Source organism: Apteryx rowi, unplaced genomic scaffold (genome assembly GCF_003343035.1).
Source record: "Apteryx rowi isolate R43461 unplaced genomic scaffold, aptRow1 scaffold_243, whole genome shotgun sequence".
NCBI lineage: Eukaryota > Metazoa > Chordata > Aves > Apterygiformes > Apterygidae > Apteryx > Apteryx rowi.
In genome coordinates, this window is record NW_020448786.1 from 398880 (window position 1) to 422179 (window position 23300).

The following is a 23300-nucleotide window of genomic DNA, read 5'->3' on the forward strand; positions in this document are numbered from 1 at the left end:
TTAAGAGCATTTCAAAGTGCAAACAGCTTGCACTTGTTTTCATCAGATATTGGAGCTAATTCAAACATGCAGAAAGCAGAACAAGACTGTAAATATCTTGTGCTTGGAGTTTTTTGGAAAAACAAAAGCAGCGGCAGGCAGCACTGTAAACGATTTTGACRTAATTTGTGATTTCCAGCATGACTTCTTAAAAAGAGTAGATAGAAGAGGAATAACTTTTAACTGTGATAGGAAACAGGTGCTTTTTTTGCCATAATACAGATAAATACTAAGAGCTCTTTGAATGATGATAAGCTAATAATCATTAGCTATCTTTTTAGTCCTCTTTCTCCTCTTTCTGGCAATGTTTTTCCTGAATAGCTGGAAAATTAACATGTATACTGACTTCTACTGTGTCCATGAGCTAAAATCTGTTTTAAGGATTTATAGCGAGTTGTGGGATTTTTTTGTTTTGTTTTTAGTTTTTTTTTAGTAAGCCAGGTCTTCTCTTTCAGGAGTGTAGAGAGTGTTTTAGAGAATCTGTGTGCATCRTTTGTAAGGTGTCTGAAATGTTCAGTGTTTTTTAAGGAGTGGTTTTGTTTGTTTGCTGTATTGTTGTGTACTTACTGGATAGCTCTGGAGCTGATGTTTAACAAGGTTTTTGTTTTTGTTTGTACAAAATTCATTCTAAATGTCTCTGTTCTATTTTTGTGATTCTTTAACAAAGAGTGACTTTTAAAAATAAAGCCTACTTACCATTAGAAATAAAAGTATAGCAGATGATAAATAGAATGGTTTTGGAGATAATACATGTGTGAATTAATCACCAGTGACCTTTGTTTCATCTTTCTGTGTGTACCTGTGCAGCAAGTGGATGGTATTCCAGGGAATAAATCCCATTTAAGCAGCTTTTCACTTGTGGAGTGACTTATGCTTCCTGGCACGGATGCTACCAGTGCAAGAAAGCATGCGCTTACTGAGCTCCATCTGCATGCGGTTTCTTTCAAGTTGATACTGTTTTGTGACTTGATATAAATAGCTTTAACTTGAAGAAAATCTGTGCTGAAGAGAGCAGTGAATGGGGTTTTCTACTTCTGTTAATATTCCTTAATTATATTTATTATTGTCTAGAGGGCATAGTGATAGTGATAAGAGCTGAGTCATTGCAAGATGGTGAAACTTTTTCTTTTTTTTTCCTTTTTTATTTTTTTCTCCAGTGTCATGTTTCAGTTTTTAGGAAGTAAGTTTTCCTTTTACCAGACTCTTCTCCAGATTTTCCACATTTTCTCTTCAAATCTAATTTCACTTTCATTCTATATGATAATCTTATGCAAGTCTCTCTTAAAATTCTTCCTTGTCCCTGGAGAGATGTTTGACAGCAGCCTCTCTGGAAGTGCGTAGTTGTCAGACTGTATGGAGAAGAGCAAGTAAATATTATGTGGGGTGGAGGTCTTGGCAGGTTTGATGATAATGGACATTGGTCTGTGCTCTAATCTGAGGGAGAGAGACATAACAAATTTTTTTAAAGGGATGTTCCTGAAATCATATGTTGGTTGAAGTGGAAAGCTATGGAAAGTGGAAAGTTTTGGAAAAAAATGACTCTTTCTTCTGTCTGAGCACTTTTAAAATACATGTTGAAGATGAAAATACATATTTATTAGAAGCTTTCTAAAAGTGGAAAGATAATGTTGTCTTAGATGGGGAGGATTTTTGTTTGTGCTTTGTCTTTTAATTATTTGCTGAGTGCCAGCCGTACGCTCTCTCACAGTTCACGTGTGTTTGCCGGTGACGTTGGCATCGGAGCCGAGCCTGACGCAGTATCAGTGCTGCATGTGTTAGGCTTAGCCATTCGGCTGGTAAGAATTGGGTGAATTTTTCTAATACTGGCTTGCGTAGACTTTTTCATAGTTGCAGCAGAGGGAAAACATTTTAGAAGCAAGACAGTGTTATAAAACAATAAATCTTCACAGGAGGAGATGGGGAAAAGTACAGCAACAGAGAATATGTGGAACTCTTCACTGGCAGAGTTTTGAGCAATTTTTCCACCCTCCTCAGTTCTTTGAAAAGCAACACTGTGAAATTCCAGCAGAGCAGACTTATGCTTACAAAGAGTAACAAAGCAAATATTTTTGAGGAAAAACAAGTCTTGAGCCAGGTCAAATTTTTATTAGATGGCTTTCCTGGAGACTGTGAGAAACTTCATCAGTGATACCTACCTGGTTATAATACAGTTTGGGTTGATAGATCTTTAAATATCCTGACCAAGGCTGCTGTTCTGTAATCGGTTGACCAAAAGTCAAGCTGAATTTACAGAGATGTAATATTGATACAGAAGCTGGATCATTTGTGTCATTTCAAAATCTTTCATTAGGAGGCTGTTTTAAATATTGCACAATAACTCAGTGTGCCTGCGAGATCRTGTATTTGAAAGAAGATAACAAAAATTGAGATATTTAACAGATGGAAACCTGGAGTAGCTTGCGCTGAACTGTAGATCCATGCATTTAAGAAAGAGACGTGAGAAACAAAATGGAAATGGTTTTTTTTGTTCCTTAACTCAAAGGTGATCAAGAAAGGGAAATGGGGATTTAAGCAGGGTGTTTCCCATCATCCAAAAACCCCATTCTATCTTCACTTTAAATTTAATTAACAGTGTTTTTAAAGGATTGTAATTGCAGACGCTCTTTCTGGAGTCATACCATGTTACTAAAAGGCTACAAATAAATAACCAGAGTCTGTTGTCAAGTGAGTTTGTTCTGTGTGCTAGAATTGCAGTATAGCAATATGGATCCACAATCCTTCCTGTCTGCCTCCAAAACCAGATGCCTTTCAAAAATCGATTTTGTGGTAGAACTTTGAATAAATCTTTAAGTCTTATTGTCAGCAAAAAGTTAACTGGCTCAAGTACAAAGTTTTGTATTGTACTTGTAAGGAAACAGCTATTTAGGTCTGTAATTTGGCAGCAGGACTGCATACAAGGGATTTGGTTATATCAATGGAAAATTGAGTCTTTTGCTGTATATGAGAGAACTTAATTCGGTGTCTGAGAGGCGTATTTGGAGCCTGTGGGAAACTTGACTTGTTGGCGCTTGTTTCACTCTTCTGTCAGTCTAGTGAGCAATATTAGCATCTGTCCCTCAAGAGGCATGTGTGCCTGTTTGCTGTAGGAGGAAACTTTTTTTAGCTGTTTTAAAAATAAGTGCTTGAGGAAAAGTTGTGGTGGTGGTTAGGGAATCCAGCTGATCAGTCTTGCAGGGGTGTAGGAGGTCTAGGCTGCAGCAGAAGGAAATTTTCCTAAGATATAAATGTGAAATTCTTAAAGTAAATATCTGCCTGTCATAGAGCRAGTTAAAGGCATTTTCCCCTTCCAGCTTAAATGTGAACATGTGGTTCTCGTGCAAGGAGACAATCCATAGGAAARAAATGACCAGTTAGGGTCAAGGTCTAGATAATAGATAACACAGGCACACTTCTGAAATAGTTCTTTAGTTGCTAAACATTTATTTTGTTATTATTGGAAGGAATTATTTATTTTATTAGAATTTATTTTATTAGGGTTTGTAGCATCTAGGGATTGTAATCAAGATTAGGGCATGAGTATGTCAAACACCCAGCAGGACAGGATTAAGAGGCCAGTGGAAGGGCACAAAATGAGAATTGTTTGTGAGAAGTGCTGTTTTTTTTTCTTTCAGTGTTTTTTCTGATATTTTTAGCTGGTTGCTTGTAAAAGATAAATGGATAGTGGGGAGAATTAATTTAATTAATGGAAGCAAAAAAATATGAAAGATAAAAGGAGGAACTAGAAGAAGATGAGAGAAAAAGGAGAGGGGGAAGGAACAACGTTCAGATTAATAAGAATATTAAGTTGTTTTATGTCCCTGACCACCCAGCACAAATTTAATCAGGTAGGCATATTGGCGTATTGAACTAAGACTCATTTGTTTTCTTAGCAAATTATGAAGGATCGGTGGATGAATGTTGGCCACGAAGAAGAAGAATTAAAGCCATATACTGAGCCTGAACCAGATTTTAACGACACCAAGAGAATAGGTAAGACAAGAATGTTGCCTCTGATGTACATAGCCAATTTTATCTTGCAAGTCAAACTAAACTTTTTTTATAGAAACTGAGATACAAGCTTACCATACAAGTAAAATGTTTTCTTTTTATTTAAATGAGAAATTACATTACAAAGCCCCCATTATAACTGCTGTTGTGACTTCACTGAGCTGATGTGACTGTAAGTGCAGCAAAGGACAACTAAGATTACAGCATTGAGTGGGCAGAAGGAAACAAATTTTATTATGAGGGTAACAATTTTTATCTGCCTTGAACAGAGAAAAATACTGTATTGGCCCTGTAGCTATTCATAGTTTCTGTTTGCCAGTGTTTTATTTGTTTATTGAATTACATATGATAGATGTTGAGAGTTTTCAAGAGGATAACAAAAATGAAAACAGGGAGTTGTTTGGTTTTGCACAGCAAAGATGATGCTGATTAATTTGAATTCCAGTTACCTTTTRCATTTTAAGTCTTTTTGTTTTCAATGTTCTTAAATTGTTGGTAAATCCCAAATACTTATTCTGGTAATGTATCTAACTCTTTATTTTTAGACATAATGGTCACTATGGGATTTTCGAGAGAGGAAATCCATGAATCTTTAGTAAACCAGAAGTATGATGAGGTTATGGCTACTTACCTGCTTCTAGGTAGAAAACCACCTGAAGTAAGTGCTACCTAATTTACATCTGCTGTTCTGGCTGGATTGAATATTCTGAATATTTTTCTATGAACTATTTTGTAAAATTAAAAATATATATAATTTAGAATTGATTATTTAGTTACGTCTTTCCCTTTTTTTTTTTTTTAATCTTTTTGGATATCTTATTAGTTCCCATATGAAGGAATAGATTGGATATAGTATCTTGATATCTGCTGGCAAATATGTTGAACTGCTTACTGAAAAAGCTAACTCTTAATCTAAAATGGTGCAACTTCTAAGTGCTGAGTCTTCTTCCTGTCATGTGTCATGTATGTTTACAGTTAAAATCTGGAATAGCTAAAAATTGGACTAGAGCAATTATTCTTCCAAATACTAAGCTGKGACATCCTTTCTTGCTATCTAATTCATGAACTCATTCTTTCTCACTCATATACTATAGTATATTTTATTATATATTAAATAATTGCATCATAATCATCAGTAAATTTCTGATAGAAAGTCTTTTAACTGTTTTGGAACTAGAGGGATCTGCAGATCTTTCAGGGCTATGGGGATTTTCAAGAAATCAAGCCAAGGCCGCCTTTTTGAAAGAGTTTGATTTTTTCCTACTGCTTCATGGGCCTTTCTTCATTTCTAAAATAGTGTAGCTCTGATATGAGCATCCGTTGTGCATTTTCCCACAACATCTCTGAACCAGAATTCCCATGTGATTGCACAGTGTGGAGGGAATCTGTCTGAAATGATTTTGACTCAGACTGCTTTGAAGAGGAAGTTTGGCTTTTACGCTGCTTTTACTTACRTTGTCTGCTTTTTATCCTGTAACTGTAAAACCAATGGCTGAGTTGCATATCTTCTGAAAACGTGTTGAAGGCTGTAAAGAATCCTTGAATCATTAGTACTTGCTTTTCTAGCCTCTCTGGACTTGTGTTCCAGGTTAATCTGATGCATTTTGAAGTTGTTCTGATGCTAGAAATGCTCTTTAAGCTTAAAAAAATAAAGATGGGGGGAGGATCCATTCTTTGGTTTGAGTTTTGAAATAACAGTTTTTGTTATTGTCAAGATTCTTCCAGTTTTATTTTGAGCACTCATTAATTTTCTTCTCTAAGTTTTAGGTGTCTATTTTTAAAGCCTACGCAGATGTAGTTTGAGAACATGATTGTGGGGCTATTTGTTTTACAGTCCAACATGGGCAATAATAAAGATATAGTGAAAAGGGTCAGCTTGAAGAAAATTAAACTCTGAATACAATTTTAAATTAAAAGAATGCTTTTGGTTGGAATTCTCCACTATATTATGCCATAAAAGTACCAGTAATATTGAATTTTGTTTAGGCTTTCAAAAATGTTTTCCTTGTAGTTTGAAGGAAGCGAGTCCTTGTCCAGCAGCAACCTGAGTCAAAGGTCTCGTCCTAGCAGTGACCTCAACAACAGTTCTGTGCAGTCTCCAGCTCACTTGAAGGTCCAGCGGAGTATATCAACTAATCAGAAACAACGGCGGTTCAGTGATCATGGTGGGGATGACATTCCAACAAGTAAAGTAACATACACAATTTAAGTCTGAATGTGCAGTGTTTTGTGAACCTGACTGGTCCACCGCTCTGTGCATTTGTTGTGTATCTCATCATGCTCTGCTGTGATGCTTTTATCTGTATGAATGCTTCTATGGTAAATATGGGCCAATTTAATATATTAATTTTTTGGACTTGTGTGGTTGACTAACTAAATAATAGCTTTAGGATGTTCCCTGCATAGGAGGTAATGGTAGAATCCTGGTCTGAGTAAACTCAAAGGCTGCAAAGCATTGTGTTTATAAGTACATTTAGAGTTGGGGCCAAACAGTTGATTTCCTGGAGACAACAATTTTACCAAGTGTTCAGGAAGCATTTGCGGTTGAAAGTGGCTACATCAAAAAGAAGTACGTATTTTAAAAAATAAATGAAAGATTTCTGTTTTTGTCTCAAGAAGAACTATTAAGTCTTTTAAATTTTGACACCCCACCCCCCGTCTAGATTCCCCTTCTTTCTGTTTTTTTCCCAGTACTGCTCCTCCTCTGTGTTGCTTTGTTTTCTTTGCCGCCCCCCCCCCCAAGTAACTGGTACTGTGGAGCACATCATTAGCTGATAAACTCTTACTTTTTTACTTCAAGGGAGTGTAAACTTCTACTAATAGAGTATTTGCCCCAAAGCTTTTTGAAAAAGATGAGAGAGGGAAGAACTGTCTTTTTTTCCAAGTATCAACACACTTTAAACACAGTAATTTTAGTTTTTTAGGGAAAAAGGTCTTTCCTGGTGCGTTGAGGAGAAGATTTTAGGCAAAAAATACTAAAACAAAGAAAAAATTCAAAAATCTTCCTCTAACTGCTGTCTCTTCTTAATATAACACAAATTGCATAGGTTTAAAATGAGAATTAAAATGCTACTCTAAGTTTTACTTACTAATATGAAATGGAAACTAATTCTGAACTGCAAATTGGTAATGAAGAGAGATTGGGTGGAAAAACAGAATGTCGCTGCTCAATTTAATAGGTTGGCATGTGTGCTGAGTTTGCAGTGGTGGTTGTGCAGATGCTTTTTTTGTACTCGGGAAATCATACGTAGAGTATTTTGACCAAGGAAAATGCAGTGGTTATTTTTAGGTAGTATTAATACTGTTTTTACTTGACAGTTGGTCCATCAATTCCTCCTGCTGTGTCATACACAAAAAGGGCTCAGGCAAACAGCGTGGAAAGTGAACAGAAAGAGGACTGGGACAAAGATGTATCACGCAAACTTAGCAGCACTACAGTGGGATCCAAAGGAGAGATGGCTGCAAGTCCACTTGTGGGTCCCGAAAGAAAGAAGTCAACTACAGTTCCAAGTGTGAGTGTGCATGTGTGTGTGTCTAGTTTGCTATATTTATTTTTCCATATTTAAACAAAATCTGCTGCATAAGGTTACTATAGACATAATGGTTACTGAATAAGCCACTAAGCCTATTTCTGGTGACTTTTACTGGCAGACAGAAATAGGCTACAGTGAATGTATTTTAAAATAAATCTTTCCCTTCTGCCCGACTTTACTTTTTCTAACACTAACCTAACTGTAAGCACAAGAATATGTGCACTCAGGAAAACTGAAGATCTATTGAGACAAATGGTGGATATTTAGAGAAAGAACATAAGAACAGAGCCAATGTAGAGTGCTCTTTCCCTGRTTTGCCAATGCCTGTGTATCCAGAAGGAAGCCAGGGGACTTCCTGAATCAGAGATTTCATCTGAATGATCCTTTGTAATATCCCTCATGAACTTATTCTCTTTCATTTGTCTGCTTAGCTTTTTGAAACCACATGTATTTTGGGCTTCCATGACAAGCTGCAGAATTCACAGGATAGCCACAAGCCATGCAAGCAGTGGGGGCACAGCCCACTTTGTATCTTTAAATTTGCTGCCTGGTGATGGTATGAGTTACAACCTGGTCCTTGTATTAGGAAATGACTAATTTGCAAATTTTTCTGTTACCACATAACTCATAGTTTTGTAAACCTCTGTCATGTTACTGCCTCAGACATCTTTCTTCCCAAGTAGAAGAGTCTGTCTCTTTTTATGTGCAAGTCTTCTACTTTGTCTTGTGGAAGTTCATGTGTAGTAGTATCAGTGTTCGGGACACACAATGGAAAAGTACTGCGTGCTATTTGAGCAGAAATGTATACTACCTAGCATGAGTTCATGTGGGGAAAAAAATGATTTGTAATATGCATGAATCATAATTTAGAGTAAGGTACAAGTATACTTTTTGCTATTTAAGGGACAAGCTGTATTAAATACAAAAATACCTGCCATCTTTTACTGCAGTAAGCAGAGAGCAGGAATTTTCATTGTCCTTTGGGATTCTGAATGCTGGTTCCCATCTTGGATTCTGAGAAGACAACACACATTTCTACTAGACTTCTCTTTTCAAAAAAAAAAAAAAAAAAGCTGAAGATCATTTAATTCTTTAAGATTCTGCAGACTGTATCTGCGGTACATCCAGAGATGCTCTAAACATTTTTTCACATTTCTTTAAAACAGTTTTTCCTACAAAGAAACTTGAAGATTATGGCAGTGTGCCTTGCATGCAGAGACTTAGTCTTCTAGGATAAGATTTCATATGTAAGCTTTCCCAAAAGTATATTGCCCCAAAGCTGATTAGTGGTGTATGTTATAAGCTGAGGATATGTCGAAAGCATTTCTCAGCTTTGTGAGAACTAATTAAATGGAGTGCCTTTGCCATGAAGAGTGAGAAATTGATTTACTTGCCRATAGCGACTTCAGTGTTTGTACATTGTAGATCTGTTATTATTTTAGGGACTTTGTGAAAGGCTTTGTGATGAGCAAAATTAAGGTGTAGTGACATCTGACATTGCCACTGTAGTTACAGCTGAGCAACTTATACAAAAAACATGAGTTTATTTTTCTTTAAAACTCACTTAAAATTAACTTCTGGCTAATTTAATGCAGAGAATTTCAAAACACTTTCTTGTTTAACTAAGGGTGTAGCATCGTGTTAGGGAAGGCAAGATTTATTTWAAAATATTAATTGCCTTTGATCATATATTAGTCTAACTTACAAGAGCTTAATTTGAAAAACAATTATTGTAGTTGGTTTATTTTCATTATAAATGGTATTGGCTTTGAAACAGGTTATTCACTGTTCTCTACAAGTTTCCATTCTGCTATGGAGAAACGCTAAAGCAGAAAAGCTGTTGAAAAGGGAGACAAATGGGGAGAGTTATACCTCAAGCAATGTAGCTTCGGTAAAATGCTATGTTCTTTCAAAGAAAGTGTCAGCTTATTTAAAAACAAACAAAAGCTTGCTATTCCTTTATAGTAAAAACTTCTGTTCAGTAGATTAAGCTTTAGAATTAACTACTCCATAGATTTATTTGTTTTCATTTATCAGTGTGGTGCTATGAAGAAGCATTTATTCAAAGCGCTATTAATAGAATAAACAGAATCTACATTTTTAGATCTCCTTGGGATGGAGGGGAACTGTGGCAATTATGTTTTTGTTAGCTATAATTAGAGACATGGATGCATGGTCTGCGGCACTGTATGGCCTGCACAACTCCTTCTGGTCTTCTCACTAAGATCCAGAGTCAACTAACAGAATCTAATCTTACAAGGATGGTTGTTTCTGTGCACGTTCCATACAAATTTACTTCTAGGAGAGTTTTTTTTAAATGTATGTTTTTAAGGACAGCAAAACTTCTCTAGATACACTTACTATTATAAAATTAGTACTATACATAATATGAAGAAAAAATTCACAGCAGATATTGAATATGTGCCCTATTATAAACTAGATACTTCAGACTGGGTGAAAAATTATGGAATTCATGCACTTATATGCCTTTTTCTTTCTCTGGTAACAGTTTAAAAGCAATATCTAGTTCACATTCTTTTGTACATACGTAAAATATGACTAACTAAAATACCTTTCTTTATTTTTCCCTAAACTTCTTTATAAATACATAGTAAATCTTGCAGAATTCATGATGTTCTACAGCACTTGAATTTAGTGTATTTAAAATTTCTTGCCAGCATGCACGTTTATGTAAAGTTAGCATTTTGCAAGCCTCTCGCACTGCAAATTCAATATGTACCGTATTAAAAACAGAATTGTACTTCTTGTACTGAAAGTAAGACAAGGTAGTTGGTGCTTGGCAGGGGGAGGAGGAGAATGTTTGTATGCATTTTATGAAATGTGTGCAAACTTTAACAAAAAGAGAGAGGGTCCCATCAGTGGTCGTTTCTAGAAACATATTTGCCATAAGTTGTTATAAACTCTTACGGTAGAACTCTCCTCAGTTGTGCACTGCAGTGTCTAGCTTGACTAACACAGRTTGATAGATCTTTTCATTGTAATTTTGTAAACCCTCTCGACAGGGGGCAGCAAACTGTAAGGCTGGAGCTCTGCTTGCCAACTTAATCTGCGCACGAAAGCATTTAAACTAGCCAGGTATATATGCTCTTTGGGATTCCGGGGGATACTTGGTTCCTGTAGTTCTTGATCCCAGACTCAAATAATTCAGTAACGCTATATGTAGGAACTGGATAATAATACTTAGTAAAGCAAGCGTCAGCAAAATGATGCTTCTCTAGGCTTTCTTTTTGTGCACTCCCAATGGTATAGTAAAGAGATGCTGAAGGAGGTGTTGAAAAGGAATAGCTGATGATACAACTGATTTGTGTCAGCAGATATAACCTAGTACACGTGAAGACATTAAGAATGTACATAAATCGCTGAAATTCTGTTTTGATTTGCTTCTCGTGCTTGCATTTTTTGCACAACTTTATATACAAGTAGAAGACTTCATTTCATACTTCATTTAATTTAGTCTTAATTTTCTTCTAGAGCAATGTATTTCCTGGTACTGGAATGACAAGAAGGAACACGTACGTTTGTGAACGGTCTTCAGATCGCTATTCTGCAGTACAAAATGGGAAGGACAGCAGGTATTCTTCAACTTTCTCACTAATCTGGGTATAAGAAAAGAGGAATACCAGAGGTGGGTTATGCAGTTAATATAATTATGAAACATGATGTGAAGCATATAACATCTGACTGCCTGTTTTCATCTTATCTTCCATGGAAGTTTCTAAATTTGTGATGAAATTTATAACCAGATGTGTAGATCTGCCTTTGCCCCTTTATATGGAATCGTATTTATTACTAAAGGTTGTCTTCCAACACAGAGAAGAAGATTATATTTGCAATTTAAATTGACAAATTAATTCTTCATGGAGTACTTCAGATGTATCACTCTAACAGTGTAGTATAATTCATTTTCTCTAGTAATCATTAAAAAAACTTAAATTGTAAGGCATGTGGATCCTTTTCTATATCTTTTTAGCTCAAATAATACTGGCGTAGTGATTGTAACTAAACCGTATCTGTAGGTGGGATGATAATTACACCTGCTTTGATATGTTTTCTTAAATACTATTGTATTTAACCCTATCATGTTTACTTTTTTAAAACATCCTCTCTGTTCATCCTTGGTGTAGTTATCATCTGTATCCAGTTGAAAAATAAAATATTAGTTAAAATAACAAGATTTTTTAAAAGGAGTATAATAAAAATAGGATTTTTTTAAAAACAGTAGCCAACCTACTCTGATTTCTAAGTAATTTAAATAATGCTATTAAAGTACAAAGAACAAAAAAAAACCTGTCATGAAATAACATAATCAGGCAAGCTAGTTTTGTTTTGTTTTCTGACTTAATAGTTAAAGCTTTTAATGATGTACTTGGTTTTGGAAAAAAGAAAAATATAGGGCTGTTGATATATGCTAAAATGATGAGCTATGGAACCTATGAAGTGAAAGATAAGACCCTTTACATAATAATTATCAGAAAATAGTTTAATAGTTATCTTTTTATAGCGATATAGTGAAACATTTATTTAAATTGCTTTGAGGAGGTCCATTAATAAGCATAAAAAATAATTTTCAATATTGAATTAATTTCAGATTGAGGTGATGATTTCAAAAATGTATTTCCAAATTTTTATGTATAACTTAAAATATTTGAACAACATTTGTAACTATATGTTATCTTTCTTTTTAAAAAGGATCTTTTTTGTTTAAAATATATACTAAAATATGTTTTTCTGATTTCACAAAGTATTGATAAAGTTTTCTTTTAATAGATGTAATACCAAAAATACTATAATGAGAATGGATTTTGAGTTTTTTTGTTTTATAGTTTAATTTTTTATAGCACTGAAAAGATGGCTGACTCTTCAATCCCTGTCCCTTTCATCAGTAAAAAGAATATGCTCGGTTCTTTTTGAAAAATGAAAGAAAAGAATCTTCTTCTGAGTTGTATATTTGGCTTTCCTACAATACACTGTATTGCAGTTCAATTTGTATTTGGTGTAGTTAAAACTCTTGTGTCATCAGATTATTCTGAATCTAAAAGCTTTACCTCTTTACTACAAACATCATATAGCTTTGGGACTGTTGTTTCGAATACATTTTTAATGTAATTTCGTTTGTGCTTATGGAGGCAAAGTTGTAGTTTGGCTCAAGTCCTTTGACTTTGATTTTAAAAATTCGTAACGCAGTAGTTTCTGTTGCCACTTTCATCCCTTCTTTGCCACTCAGACTAATCAGAAATAAAAATACCGCGGGAAATAACTGTATCGTGAAAGGGTGGGTGCAGCCTCACCGTGGCTGGGAGAGAGGGCACTTGCAGAAGGTAGCTTTTTGCTGGAAGCAGGGGGCCTGTTTCGGCCCCCTTGGGAAGGCAGCCCAGGCTCTGCTCTGGGACGCTGCGAAAGAGCTTTCTCCTGCGCRAGGGCAAGGCCCTGTCGGGGCCAGCGCTGCCCCATGAGGCAGCTTCCTGCAGTCGTGGCTGACTTCTAAACCTTGTCTCTCTGTCAGAAGTACGTTCCCGAGTGAGCTTCTAGGGCTTTTAAAATTGCATTTCACTTTCAAAACTCCACCAATGCAGGACTGGTGGGGTTTTTGGTCATAACTTGCCTGTAGGGATTTCATCTCTTGGAACAAACCCAGCACGGCAGCCACAGATTGGTAATAACCTTAGCATTTTTCAGATTGCAGTGCTGTCATTGTTGGAAGCGTTTTATGGCCTGTTGACATTCCCCAAGATAACTGGCGATGTTTTTCAAAAATGAACACAACTTTGTGTTGCTAAAGAAGTATAGTAGTCACATAATACGGTGCAAGTAATTCCATGTGGCTCACGTTCCAAGACAGTGCCATGACGGAGAACAAAGCGATGGGAAATGTAGGCATGAGGCTGGCCCCGTTGTGTTCATGTCTTTCGTGATCTCATATAGATATATAATGCCTCTAATTATTTAATGGCTGAAGACATTTGGAAGAACTTAATCAGAATCAAGGAGAATTTTTCACTCTCCTGAGCAAATTTTGATCGTTTAGAGAAGTTCAAAATTGGCAACTTTTGGATAAATGGGGGGGGGGGGAGAAATAATTCAGAATTGCTTTTGTGGCTGTTGGGTGGGTGCTGCAATTCACCTTCTCTTCCATGGATCAGGGCTTTCTGAGGAAGCTACCTTTCCCTTAATACACTATGGAAAACTAAAGAGGAGAAGTACAACTTGGTCCTTTAAAAACAAGATCACTTTCAAGTGAAAGTGTGTCAGTGGTTCTAAATAATTTTTTTTGAGTTTTAGGTGTTAGAATTTTAACTGAAAATCAGGATATTTGCTTGACAAAAAAATCTATTTAATTGATCTGTTTAAGCCTTCTGTGTTTTTTTTTTTTTTAACTGTATTTTTGACCATTTTCAGATAGTCTTTCTTCGGCACTGAGTACTTTGTGTAAGCTTCAATCCTGGGAGGAATGAAAGAACCTGATTTAACATATGTAGTGATATGACTTACGGTTTCTGAAGTACAATAAGAACGAACATGAAATGATTTTCCCACAGTTATGTATTTCTGACTTCAGCTGAGAGGCAGCCTCATCACTCAGCTTTCTGGCTGTTTGCGAAATGAAATCTTCCTGGGGCTGATGGTGTTTAAACAGCACTCTCTATATTCTAAAGAAAAAATGAGTAATCATTTTTTCATTTTGCTTTTGATGTTTGTATGTTAATGCTTTTTTTTTTAATGCCTTTTTTTTTTTTGCACCTGCTCTGCACACCTTGTTTGAAGCTTTGTGCTTCCTGACAGATATTTTCTACCCTGTGATGAACTTTTATTAAGATGTAGTTAATATTCCATTCATGAATTCTAAACCAAGATGGTACATTTAATGTAACAAAGWGTAATTGAACTGCTTTTCAATAACAGTAATTTCTTGTCATCTCTTTTGGTATTTAAAAGGCCTGTGCAAGTTTAACTGATTTTAAGAGAAGCTAAACAACCAGCATCTTTGAACAAGATACTAATATGAAAACCCAGAAATCACACGTAATTCTTTAGAATAACTTTGATTTGTTTTTTGTTTTGCGTGCAACTCATTCATAATCCTAAGACTCTAAATCAGCTCCAGATCCTGAATGAAAAGCTGAAGTGCAACTACTTAGGGTTTTACACCAACTCTTCTCTTTGTTGAAATGGATACCTTTAACTAAATCTTTTTCTCCCCCCACCCTCTCTTTTCCTTTGCTCTGGCCCACCTGCCTTGCTGGCGCGGTAAAAGCCTGACAGAAATGTCTGCAAGTAGCACGTCCTCGGCAGGCTCTGCAGTAGCTTCTGCGGTATCAGCACGGCCGCGACATCAAAAGTCCATGTCTGCCTCTGGTCATCCAATAAAAGTTACCCTGCCAACCATCAAAGATGGCACTGAAGCTTACCGACCAAGGTAACGGATTGCTCGTTATTTCTTTAAGGCTTTAGACTTTAAAAATATTGTTCAGGTCATGGCATGTTTCAGTGTGTTTGCAATCTATTCAAAACTGTCGTACTGCATTCAGTTCTGACCCGGTAGCTTACTCGAGTAATGTCTGCATCACAGATGATTTTAGGCATAATTTTATTCACGACACATGTTTGCAGACGCTTAAAGCTCCTTGACTGGCTCCCTCTGGAAACTTCTGGAAAACTTAGTTACAAATTTAACTAATGCAGATACGACCATATAATACAGGCCACCATAAATTCAAACTAGATAGCAAAATGTTTAACATGTTGGTTTTGGAGATTATTAGGCTCACTTCTGTCTAAATGTACCATAGTATAGCTGCTCTTACTCTCAACTGCCCAAGTAGCTTTATAAACTTATTTTTGCCAGCTGGTTCTTTCATAAGAAATACTTGCAAAATTTTAGCAGTGCTTGTGTGTTAAAAGGTCTTTTTTTGTTTGTTTTTTGGTTTGGGTTTTTTTTTTTAATGAATATCTTTTTCAGAAAGAGGGCTGGGAACACTTTCAGCTGTTAATAGATGCTTTCTTTCCTTTTTCTTCTATTATCTGTGTATTTTTTTAACTACTCTTAACACTTCAGATAATTGATTCTACAGTGAAAATATCACTTGATTATTTCCAAGCATGAATCATAAATGTAAATTAGTAGTGAGCTCAGGTTAAAAAAAAAAAAAAATCACAGCAGGGTTGTTGTTTTTTCCTGTCTTTAAGAAATGGTTGTCATGTAGGAGGGTTTCTAGTGTAGTCTTTCTCTTTATTTATGCTTCTCTCTTCCCAGCAGTGCAACTCAAAGAGTGCCTGCTGCTTCCCCATCTGCTCATAGTATTAGCACTACCACTCCAGACCGAACCCGCTTTCCTCGGGGGAGTTCAAGTCGAAGCACTTTCCATGGTGAGCAGCTAAGGGAGCGGCGTAAYGCCACTTACAATGGACCGCCTGCCTCACCATCACATGAAACCGGTGCTTTTGCACACGCTAGAAGAGGGACATCAACTGGTATAATAAGCAAGATAACTTCCAAGTTTGTTCGCAGGTTAGTACCTCTGGATTTTTTTAAGAAGGAAAAAAAAAAAAAGGCCCAGCCTATAATTAGGGCAATAATTGAGTCATTGCAAATTTCCAGTTTAACAATCTGAAGTAAATGTGAATTTAGTTTGTTTTGTGTGTTCCTTCCAGAACCTGCTTTGTTTTACCTCTCTGTGTATATTGTAAGCATTCATGTTTGGCCAGCTATTCTCCTGTTTCTTTATCTTAAAGGAGCAAGAGAACGATACTCAAGTTTTTCTTTTTTTTGTTTTGTTCATGCTTTATGACTGAGAGACAAAGATATTACTTTTAAGTTCAAATCAAATGAACTTAAATATTGAAAGCAGTATCTAAAAACAAGTCATTATTAAATGCTAACAATATTTTACTACTTATGATCAACTGCTGAGTAGTGACATGAGTGCAGTTTGTTGCAAGGGCTGTTTTTATAACAATTCTATTGCTATGCTTAGATGGAATTGGAGATTGCAAATTATTTTAGAGAATTCTAAATTCTAAGAACAAATGAGAAGCTCAGAAATGGGCACAAATCTGAATGTCTGGAAATCTTAATATTTCAGTATTATGCAGCCACTCATATCATGTTATCAACTTCTTCAAAACTAAGTTGGGGATTCTGCAAGAAGAGAGAGCATGCGTGTGGCGGAGATTCCTGCAACTGCCATCATTCCTGTGATGATACTACTAGTAATAATACCTTGAGGAGCGATGCTGGAAAAGAATTGCAAATACACTGTTTAATTTCAAGTGACTGATTTAGCAGTCTTAATAGCTTTCCCAAAGGGAGACTTAAGTTTGTTTGCTTCTGTCTAACAATGATTTACTTACAGTTCCCAAGCCTGCTCGTTGGTGTGTCCTTTCTGCATTATTGTTAATTTTACAACAGAGTTGTATCTTGAAAATCTCTATTTCCTTTGCAGAATTATACCATTGTGGGCTGAAATCTGTAATTAGTGTGTAAAAGAAGGATAAATTCAAAGTATCTTTAATTTGAGGCTTCCTAATTTAAGCTAATAGTTGCAAACTAAGTACAATATGATGAATTGCTTAAGGTGATCTTACAGGGGAAAAGAAGAGAGAAAGCTAGGAATTCACTCATGTTCCTCATAAAATTCCCTTCACCTGGTATTCTAATAGTGTGTCAATGTGTGTCTAAAGTCATATCTCTTGTGATAACACAAAAAAAGTATATGAATGGTTTTCTTTTTTCAGAAACCTGAAGATAAAGGAATATGATCCTCCATTTTTGGCATCTCCAGCACTCACATAATTTGGGGGGAGGAAGAGAGTCTGTTCTCTCTGTGAAAGTTACAGCTTAATACAAAGTTAGTCAGCTGGGTTATTAGTATAGATTTCCACATAGTAAGAAGTGTATTTGCTGTTAAGTAATGAATCAATTTCAAGAGCATAGGCTGTTCTCTCCCTCCCCAATTATAACTCACTGTCATCTTCCGAGGAATGGTACCTTGAAAAAAAATTTTTTTTTTGAAAGGCAGATTGAAGGATTAGTATTTTTAAGTGAACTGTGTATTTATAATTAACATACTGTAAACTGTTGTCTTTTGATTAAAATAATCTTTATTATAGAAGATTTTATATAACTTACTCTAAAAAAGATTTTGTTTTATAGTACCAAAAAAGTCAAATGAAGAGTACGTTTTCCTGTAGCAAAGATAAGATTTATTTATTTATTTATTTATTTATTTTAACTTAAGGATGCTTGGAACTTCTTTAATGGTTGGGATTACACAGACTAAAGTTTTGGGGGTTTTGTTGTTGTTTAAACTGGCATCACCTAACTGCATGCCTCTATTAACTTCTGTACTGTTTAGTAAATAATGTTTTAAAACATACTTTGATTAGAAGGTGTCATGAAAGACTTTATTTTTTGGCAAAGGTAAATGCTTTTTCTGGTAAGTATATAAAATAAATGCATAGTGGGGATGTTTAATGTATAGGGTATTGAAGTATTTTGTATCAATGGTTTGTGTCAAATAACACTTCTGTGATGTTAGTTATTAAAGTATTCATGTTCTGAAGGTATTAAATTAATCAACTAATTGAAATTACGTACTAAAATGCTTGTACTGCAGCGCTAGGAATGTACCCAAGTGGTTTATACAGTCTATGGTATTTTCTCAAGTTGCTTCAGACTAAAAAGGCATGATACAAAATAGTTATAAATTACAACTCTAATTCAACAAGATAAATAAGCATAATATTTAACTTATAGCTCATCAGTAATCTTACTGCAGTCARTGTAACATCTGATTTGCTTAAAGTTAAGCAGATGCTGAAGTAACCCTTCTGAACTGGCTTCCAAAGATTTGGTCTGGCAAACACTTAGGCACGTCTCGTCTTTAATTCTGTGACTGTGCTGAACTGTGGGCACGTGCCTAAGTGCTTTCAAGATCGAGGTGGAGCGGCCTGGCCCAGAAAGGTGCRGGGCGGTTTGCTCTAGCCGCAGCCCCGCGTGCGAGGAACCTCTCTGCACCAGCCTGACGGACTGCTGCTCTTCTGCGCTTGCTGGAATTACGTGTGGCAATTGCTCAGTCTGCAGTAGATTGAGAACAATGTGTTAATCTTCACATAGGTTTAAAAATATATATATTAAATAGTTACATGTCAGAGTTGAAAGAAGTTAAGGTATTGTAAAGAGGAGTTAAAATTACAGCTGTGAAAAATAATTTCAAACAGTATTAGACTTGACATTATTATGCTGGGTTGTTTTTTTTTTTGTTCAGTAGTTATTTAACATTGTTCTAGATGTAGGTTTTCTTAACTTTTATTTTTCACCTTTATCATTGAATCTCAACCTTAACTTTGTTTTGAGGGATCCAAGTGAAGGCGAAGCCAGTGGCAGAACTGACACCTCAAGGTGAGGAGCCACTATTAATACTTCGCTCCTAGGTCCTTTGCATCAAGGTTTAAGTGATTTCTTAAAGACTTTTAATCAGAATGTAAAATAGAATAGTGCTTAAATAATCTGCATTTAAAAGATGTTATGGATTTGGGGGAGGGAGGGGGTTTTGGTGAGATCCTTCAACCATCACTTTTTATATTGAATACTTTGCAAAAAAACCAAACTTTTTATTTAAGTGTATTCCTGTGAATAATAATGCCCACGTAGGATTAAACCAATCCTTTAGGCACTTCTTTAAAACCATGTTTTGGTTTATAAATATTTAATATTATTTACTTTAGGTTTCAGTGAAAAAAGTAACATACTTTGTGTCTGTGTGTGTGTATGTATGTATAAAACTTTTATGGTAGTCACAAATTGTGTCCATTACTAAAGCTGCTGTTTGCCACAAGTGAACACCCTGTAGTATCTGAGAAATGAATGTCCCTTTCTACTGAGAAAAAGAAAATAAGTGACATTCAGACCAAAAGGGTGATGACTGCTAAAAGCTGACTTTATATGGCAAGTGCTATGCACAAATGTTTTATAAGCAATAAAACACTCCATGTGCTCATTTTTAGTATATCTGCTCTTTTTGGCATGTTTCAACATCTGATTCTTTATTTTTGGTATGCTTAGTACAGAGCATAACTTCTTGTGGTACCTGGTGAACAGGCAGTGAACACACACTGTAGTTTGTTGCATTCTAAACCGGCCTGTTACAGAAAGTATTGGCTTAATTTTCAAAACAGAGCCAGTAAAACTTTATTTTAGAAAGCAACACATTTCTAAACAGGATATGTTAATACACAGTGCCTATTATCTGCATTAGCCCTTTTCTATCCAAAGTCTGTTAGCTATTGAATTCTTGACTTGGGAAGAGAAAAGAGATTAATCAGATCTTCAAATAAAATTAAGCGTGAAGTTGCTTTCAGCTCTTGCTTTCATTCTCTAGCTTACTCTACCTTTTATCATTCTACATTGTCTGTTTTGGGCTAAAACTTGTTTGAGATCTTACCCCTATCATGCTCTATCCCTTAATATTGATGTAGTTCTCTGGGGATGACAATGAAATTTAAATTTAAAATGCTTGTTTTGGCTCCTCTCTGAATAGTGACAATGTATACAGACTGTACCAAAATGAAAACAGCACCTTTCACCTCCCCTGTTTTCCCCAAAGGGGGAGGCATCAGGTGTCTCGAATACCTGGGACAAGAAGACAAACAGTTGGCTGTGGAATTACTTTAAATTCTAAAATAACTAGTGCTGTTGCTCAAAATGCTTTCTACAAAGGAATAAATAATCTGGTTCGTAAGGAAGCTTTATAGCACTGACATTCATTGGAAATTACTTACTTGGGATTTTGTCCAAGTCATTTTATCGACTAAAATACTTTGTGGCTACGTGTCACTGTTCTTCTGTGAAGAATGTGTTGGCTGTGTGTTTCACTGGTAGACAAACAAGCTGTTTGCCACCTAACTAATCGCAGTGCAAAATTCGGCTTCATCAGTTGGAATACGGCCTGTTGTTAAAAGGTCTCTTTACACAGAGAGAGGTCAAAAATACATAATGAGTGAAGGTGGGGGGAAGGAGAGGGATTAACTGAAGGCTTGTGAAGTGCAGGGTGGGGTTCCTTCCTTTGCTGCTTTTACAGTATAATTTATGCTTTGGGACTATGTCGCTCAACTTCAGTTTTGTTGATGTATGGCATGCTCCAGATCATGAAATCAGTGGAACCTCAGTCATGCTTTTACATAGATTCCACTTTCTTTGGAGCGGTACAATGTGTGTCTGTAGTTACCATTGCATATGTGGTCATCAGAATGTTTTAGAGCAGGGGTTTCCAAACTTCGCTGGCTTGTGTATCACCACCGGTAACTGCAGCGGCACTGGCAGCAGCTCCCAGTGCTGTGCCCAATTGCACCTGAGTCCAGAAGATGGCACGCAGCTTTTCCAAAAGTATCCATTTAATGCTTTGGCTTAGCTTAAGTGTGACTAGTGGTGTGTCATCTGCAGTTTAGAAACCCCTGTTCAAGAACTGTATTTCTCTTCTAGCTCTTGATTTTAGTGCTTTTATTTTTGACCACTCTGTATGTCACTTCTTCTAGGAGTGCTTCTGGAGAGCCAAAAGAAAGAGAAAAGGAGGATAGCAAAGATTCCAAGCCCCGCTCCCTGAGGTTCACGTGGAGTATGAAAACCACTAGTTCTATGGACCCAAACGACATGATGAGAGAGATCCGAAAAGTGTTAGACGCTAATAACTGTGATTACGAACAGAAAGAGCGTTTTTTGCTCTTCTGTGTTCACGGTGATGCACGACAAGATAGCCTTGTTCAGTGGGAGATGGAAGTCTGCAAACTGCCACGATTGTCACTCAATGGAGTTCGTTTCAAGAGAATATCTGGGACTTCTATTGCGTTTAAGAACATTGCATCCAAGATAGCAAATGAGCTTAAGCTGTAAAGAGAAACTACATTTTTTTGGGATCAGGGAAGATTCATACATGATCTACACTTTGAATGTACTGGTTACGCCTAATGTGATTGGCCTGTGAAACTCCCCATGTAGAAATTGCCCTTATTGCAATAAGGTTATACATAGTTATTCAGAATTGTAAAATTAAATCCAGTATAACCTATATTAAATAACTGTAGCTAAAGAAGTTATGTTCACATGTACAGGTAAGTATATAGAGCATTCTGTTCATTTTATGTTCATAGAGTTGTATAATAAAAAGATGACTGCTTAAATACAGATCTTGTATAGTTGTCTAGATTTCTGCACAGAAATGTATGTTTGATGCTTTGAGTTGGAAAAGTTCTTCCCTATCACTTACATTTTTGGTGGTTTTTATAAGTCTTACCTCTATCATGCATTTTTTTAAAAACTGTGTCCTGAATCAAATGCACAAAAATAGTTTTCACAGCTGTAGCATGACCATTTTTAATTATTTAAAAATTGCTCATGATTTGAACCAAAAGTCGATGAATAAATCGGCTTTTGTTCTACACAAGACTGTTCCTGCTTATCTTTGGCTCTTAACCTTGTTATTGGACAGTGTTTAGTTGAAAAATACAAACATGTTTACAGTGTTGGCACTTACAGTTTAAAAACTTTGTTTTGCCTTGGGCCAGCTCAGAGCTGTGGGGTAACAGAAGCCAGGCATTAGTAATGTTTTGTCTGCAAATTATAGTGCTTACTCCCTGGCCCATTAACAAATGTAGCACCAAAATGGATAACTGTAAATTATTTCATTTGAATATCATGGTGTAAAATATCACTTGTTTGCTGCCTTCAGAATATTATAAATTCCATTTTATGGAAATATATTAATATTGGGACTGTTTAATAGCACAAGATAATCTGAAGTGTTGACCAATTGTATAAATTAATAATAACACCTCAGGAATTAGCTTGGCTTTTGGAATACGTGCCCCCAAAGAGTACATGCAATTCCACATAATATTTTACAGCTAAACATACATTGTTTATAATGATAAATTGTTGATTTATGATGCTTTCGTGGTTGTACAGTTTGTTCCCATGTAACCTGTTTGTGTTTAATATTTTATCAGATTTCTTGTATTTATTCCACATCATTATGCCTGTAATGTGCAGCTTTGTAATTAGGCATTTGCCTACAGAAAAGAAAAAAACACACATTTTTTTCCCCCTTCATAATTAATGATTATAAACTATGTAAAACCACTAGTACTGGTACATTTTAATACTTGTTATTTTGTACTGAATTAACCATAGAGGTTGGTTGTGCAATGTTATTTAATGTCGTAATTACTGTAATATCAACATATGGGCCCCATCTGCACACTTGTGAAGAATAGAAAGTTCGTTAAGAAATTGTCACTTTAAAAAATAAAAATAAAAAAAAAAGCTGTGGTAAACTCTGTAACCCTAAGTTAGAAGGCTGTAAGTGTAGTTTATGTGCCATTCAGTAATGGCTTCTCGACAGAGGTGGACTTTCCATGCTGTACTGTGACGTAGCTTTCTGCTGTAACAGTTCTGTTCTGACATGGCCGTGTATTGTTGCCTTAGAAAAGGGTGGTGTGTGGAAAGAAAGAACTGTAGCCCCCCCCCTCTTTTTTTTTATCTGATGTTCATTGAAACAAAATCTGATGCAAGTCATCTTGATTCACTGGTGCACTCTATTAAAACTTACTTGAACAGTTCTCATACTAAAATACTTGTTATTTGCCCTTTATAAATGTGCAATAATTATTGCAGGTAGAGGAGTAGCCTAGAGGTCTCTAATTGCAGGT

The 23300-nt window shown here is 35.9% G+C and overlaps 1 protein-coding gene across 6 annotated transcripts in view; it reads left to right on the forward strand.

The window, feature by feature from the left end:
• MARK1 (microtubule affinity regulating kinase 1) overlaps positions 1–22090 on the forward strand; it is a 50412-nt gene extending 28322 nt beyond the window's left edge. For 3 of the 6 annotated variants that reach the window (XM_026066579.1, XM_026066584.1, XM_026066585.1), the window contains 9 exons: positions 3930–4029; positions 4593–4705; positions 6059–6233; positions 7366–7559; positions 11073–11173; positions 14854–15015; positions 15853–16107; positions 18955–18999; positions 21132–22090. In XM_026066579.1, coding sequence (XP_025922364.1) covers positions 3930–4029; positions 4593–4705; positions 6059–6233; positions 7366–7559; positions 11073–11173; positions 14854–15015; positions 15853–16107; positions 18955–18999; positions 21132–21486 — 1500 coding nt within the window. In that variant the 3' untranslated portion in view covers positions 21487–22090. The remainder of the gene's footprint in view (positions 1–3929; positions 4030–4592; positions 4706–6058; positions 6234–7365; positions 7560–11072; positions 11174–14853; positions 15016–15852; positions 16108–18954; positions 19000–21131) is intronic. The other 3 variants (XM_026066580.1, XM_026066581.1, XM_026066582.1) reach the window with 3 other exon arrangements.
• The last annotated feature ends 1210 nt before the right edge of the window (positions 22091–23300 follow it).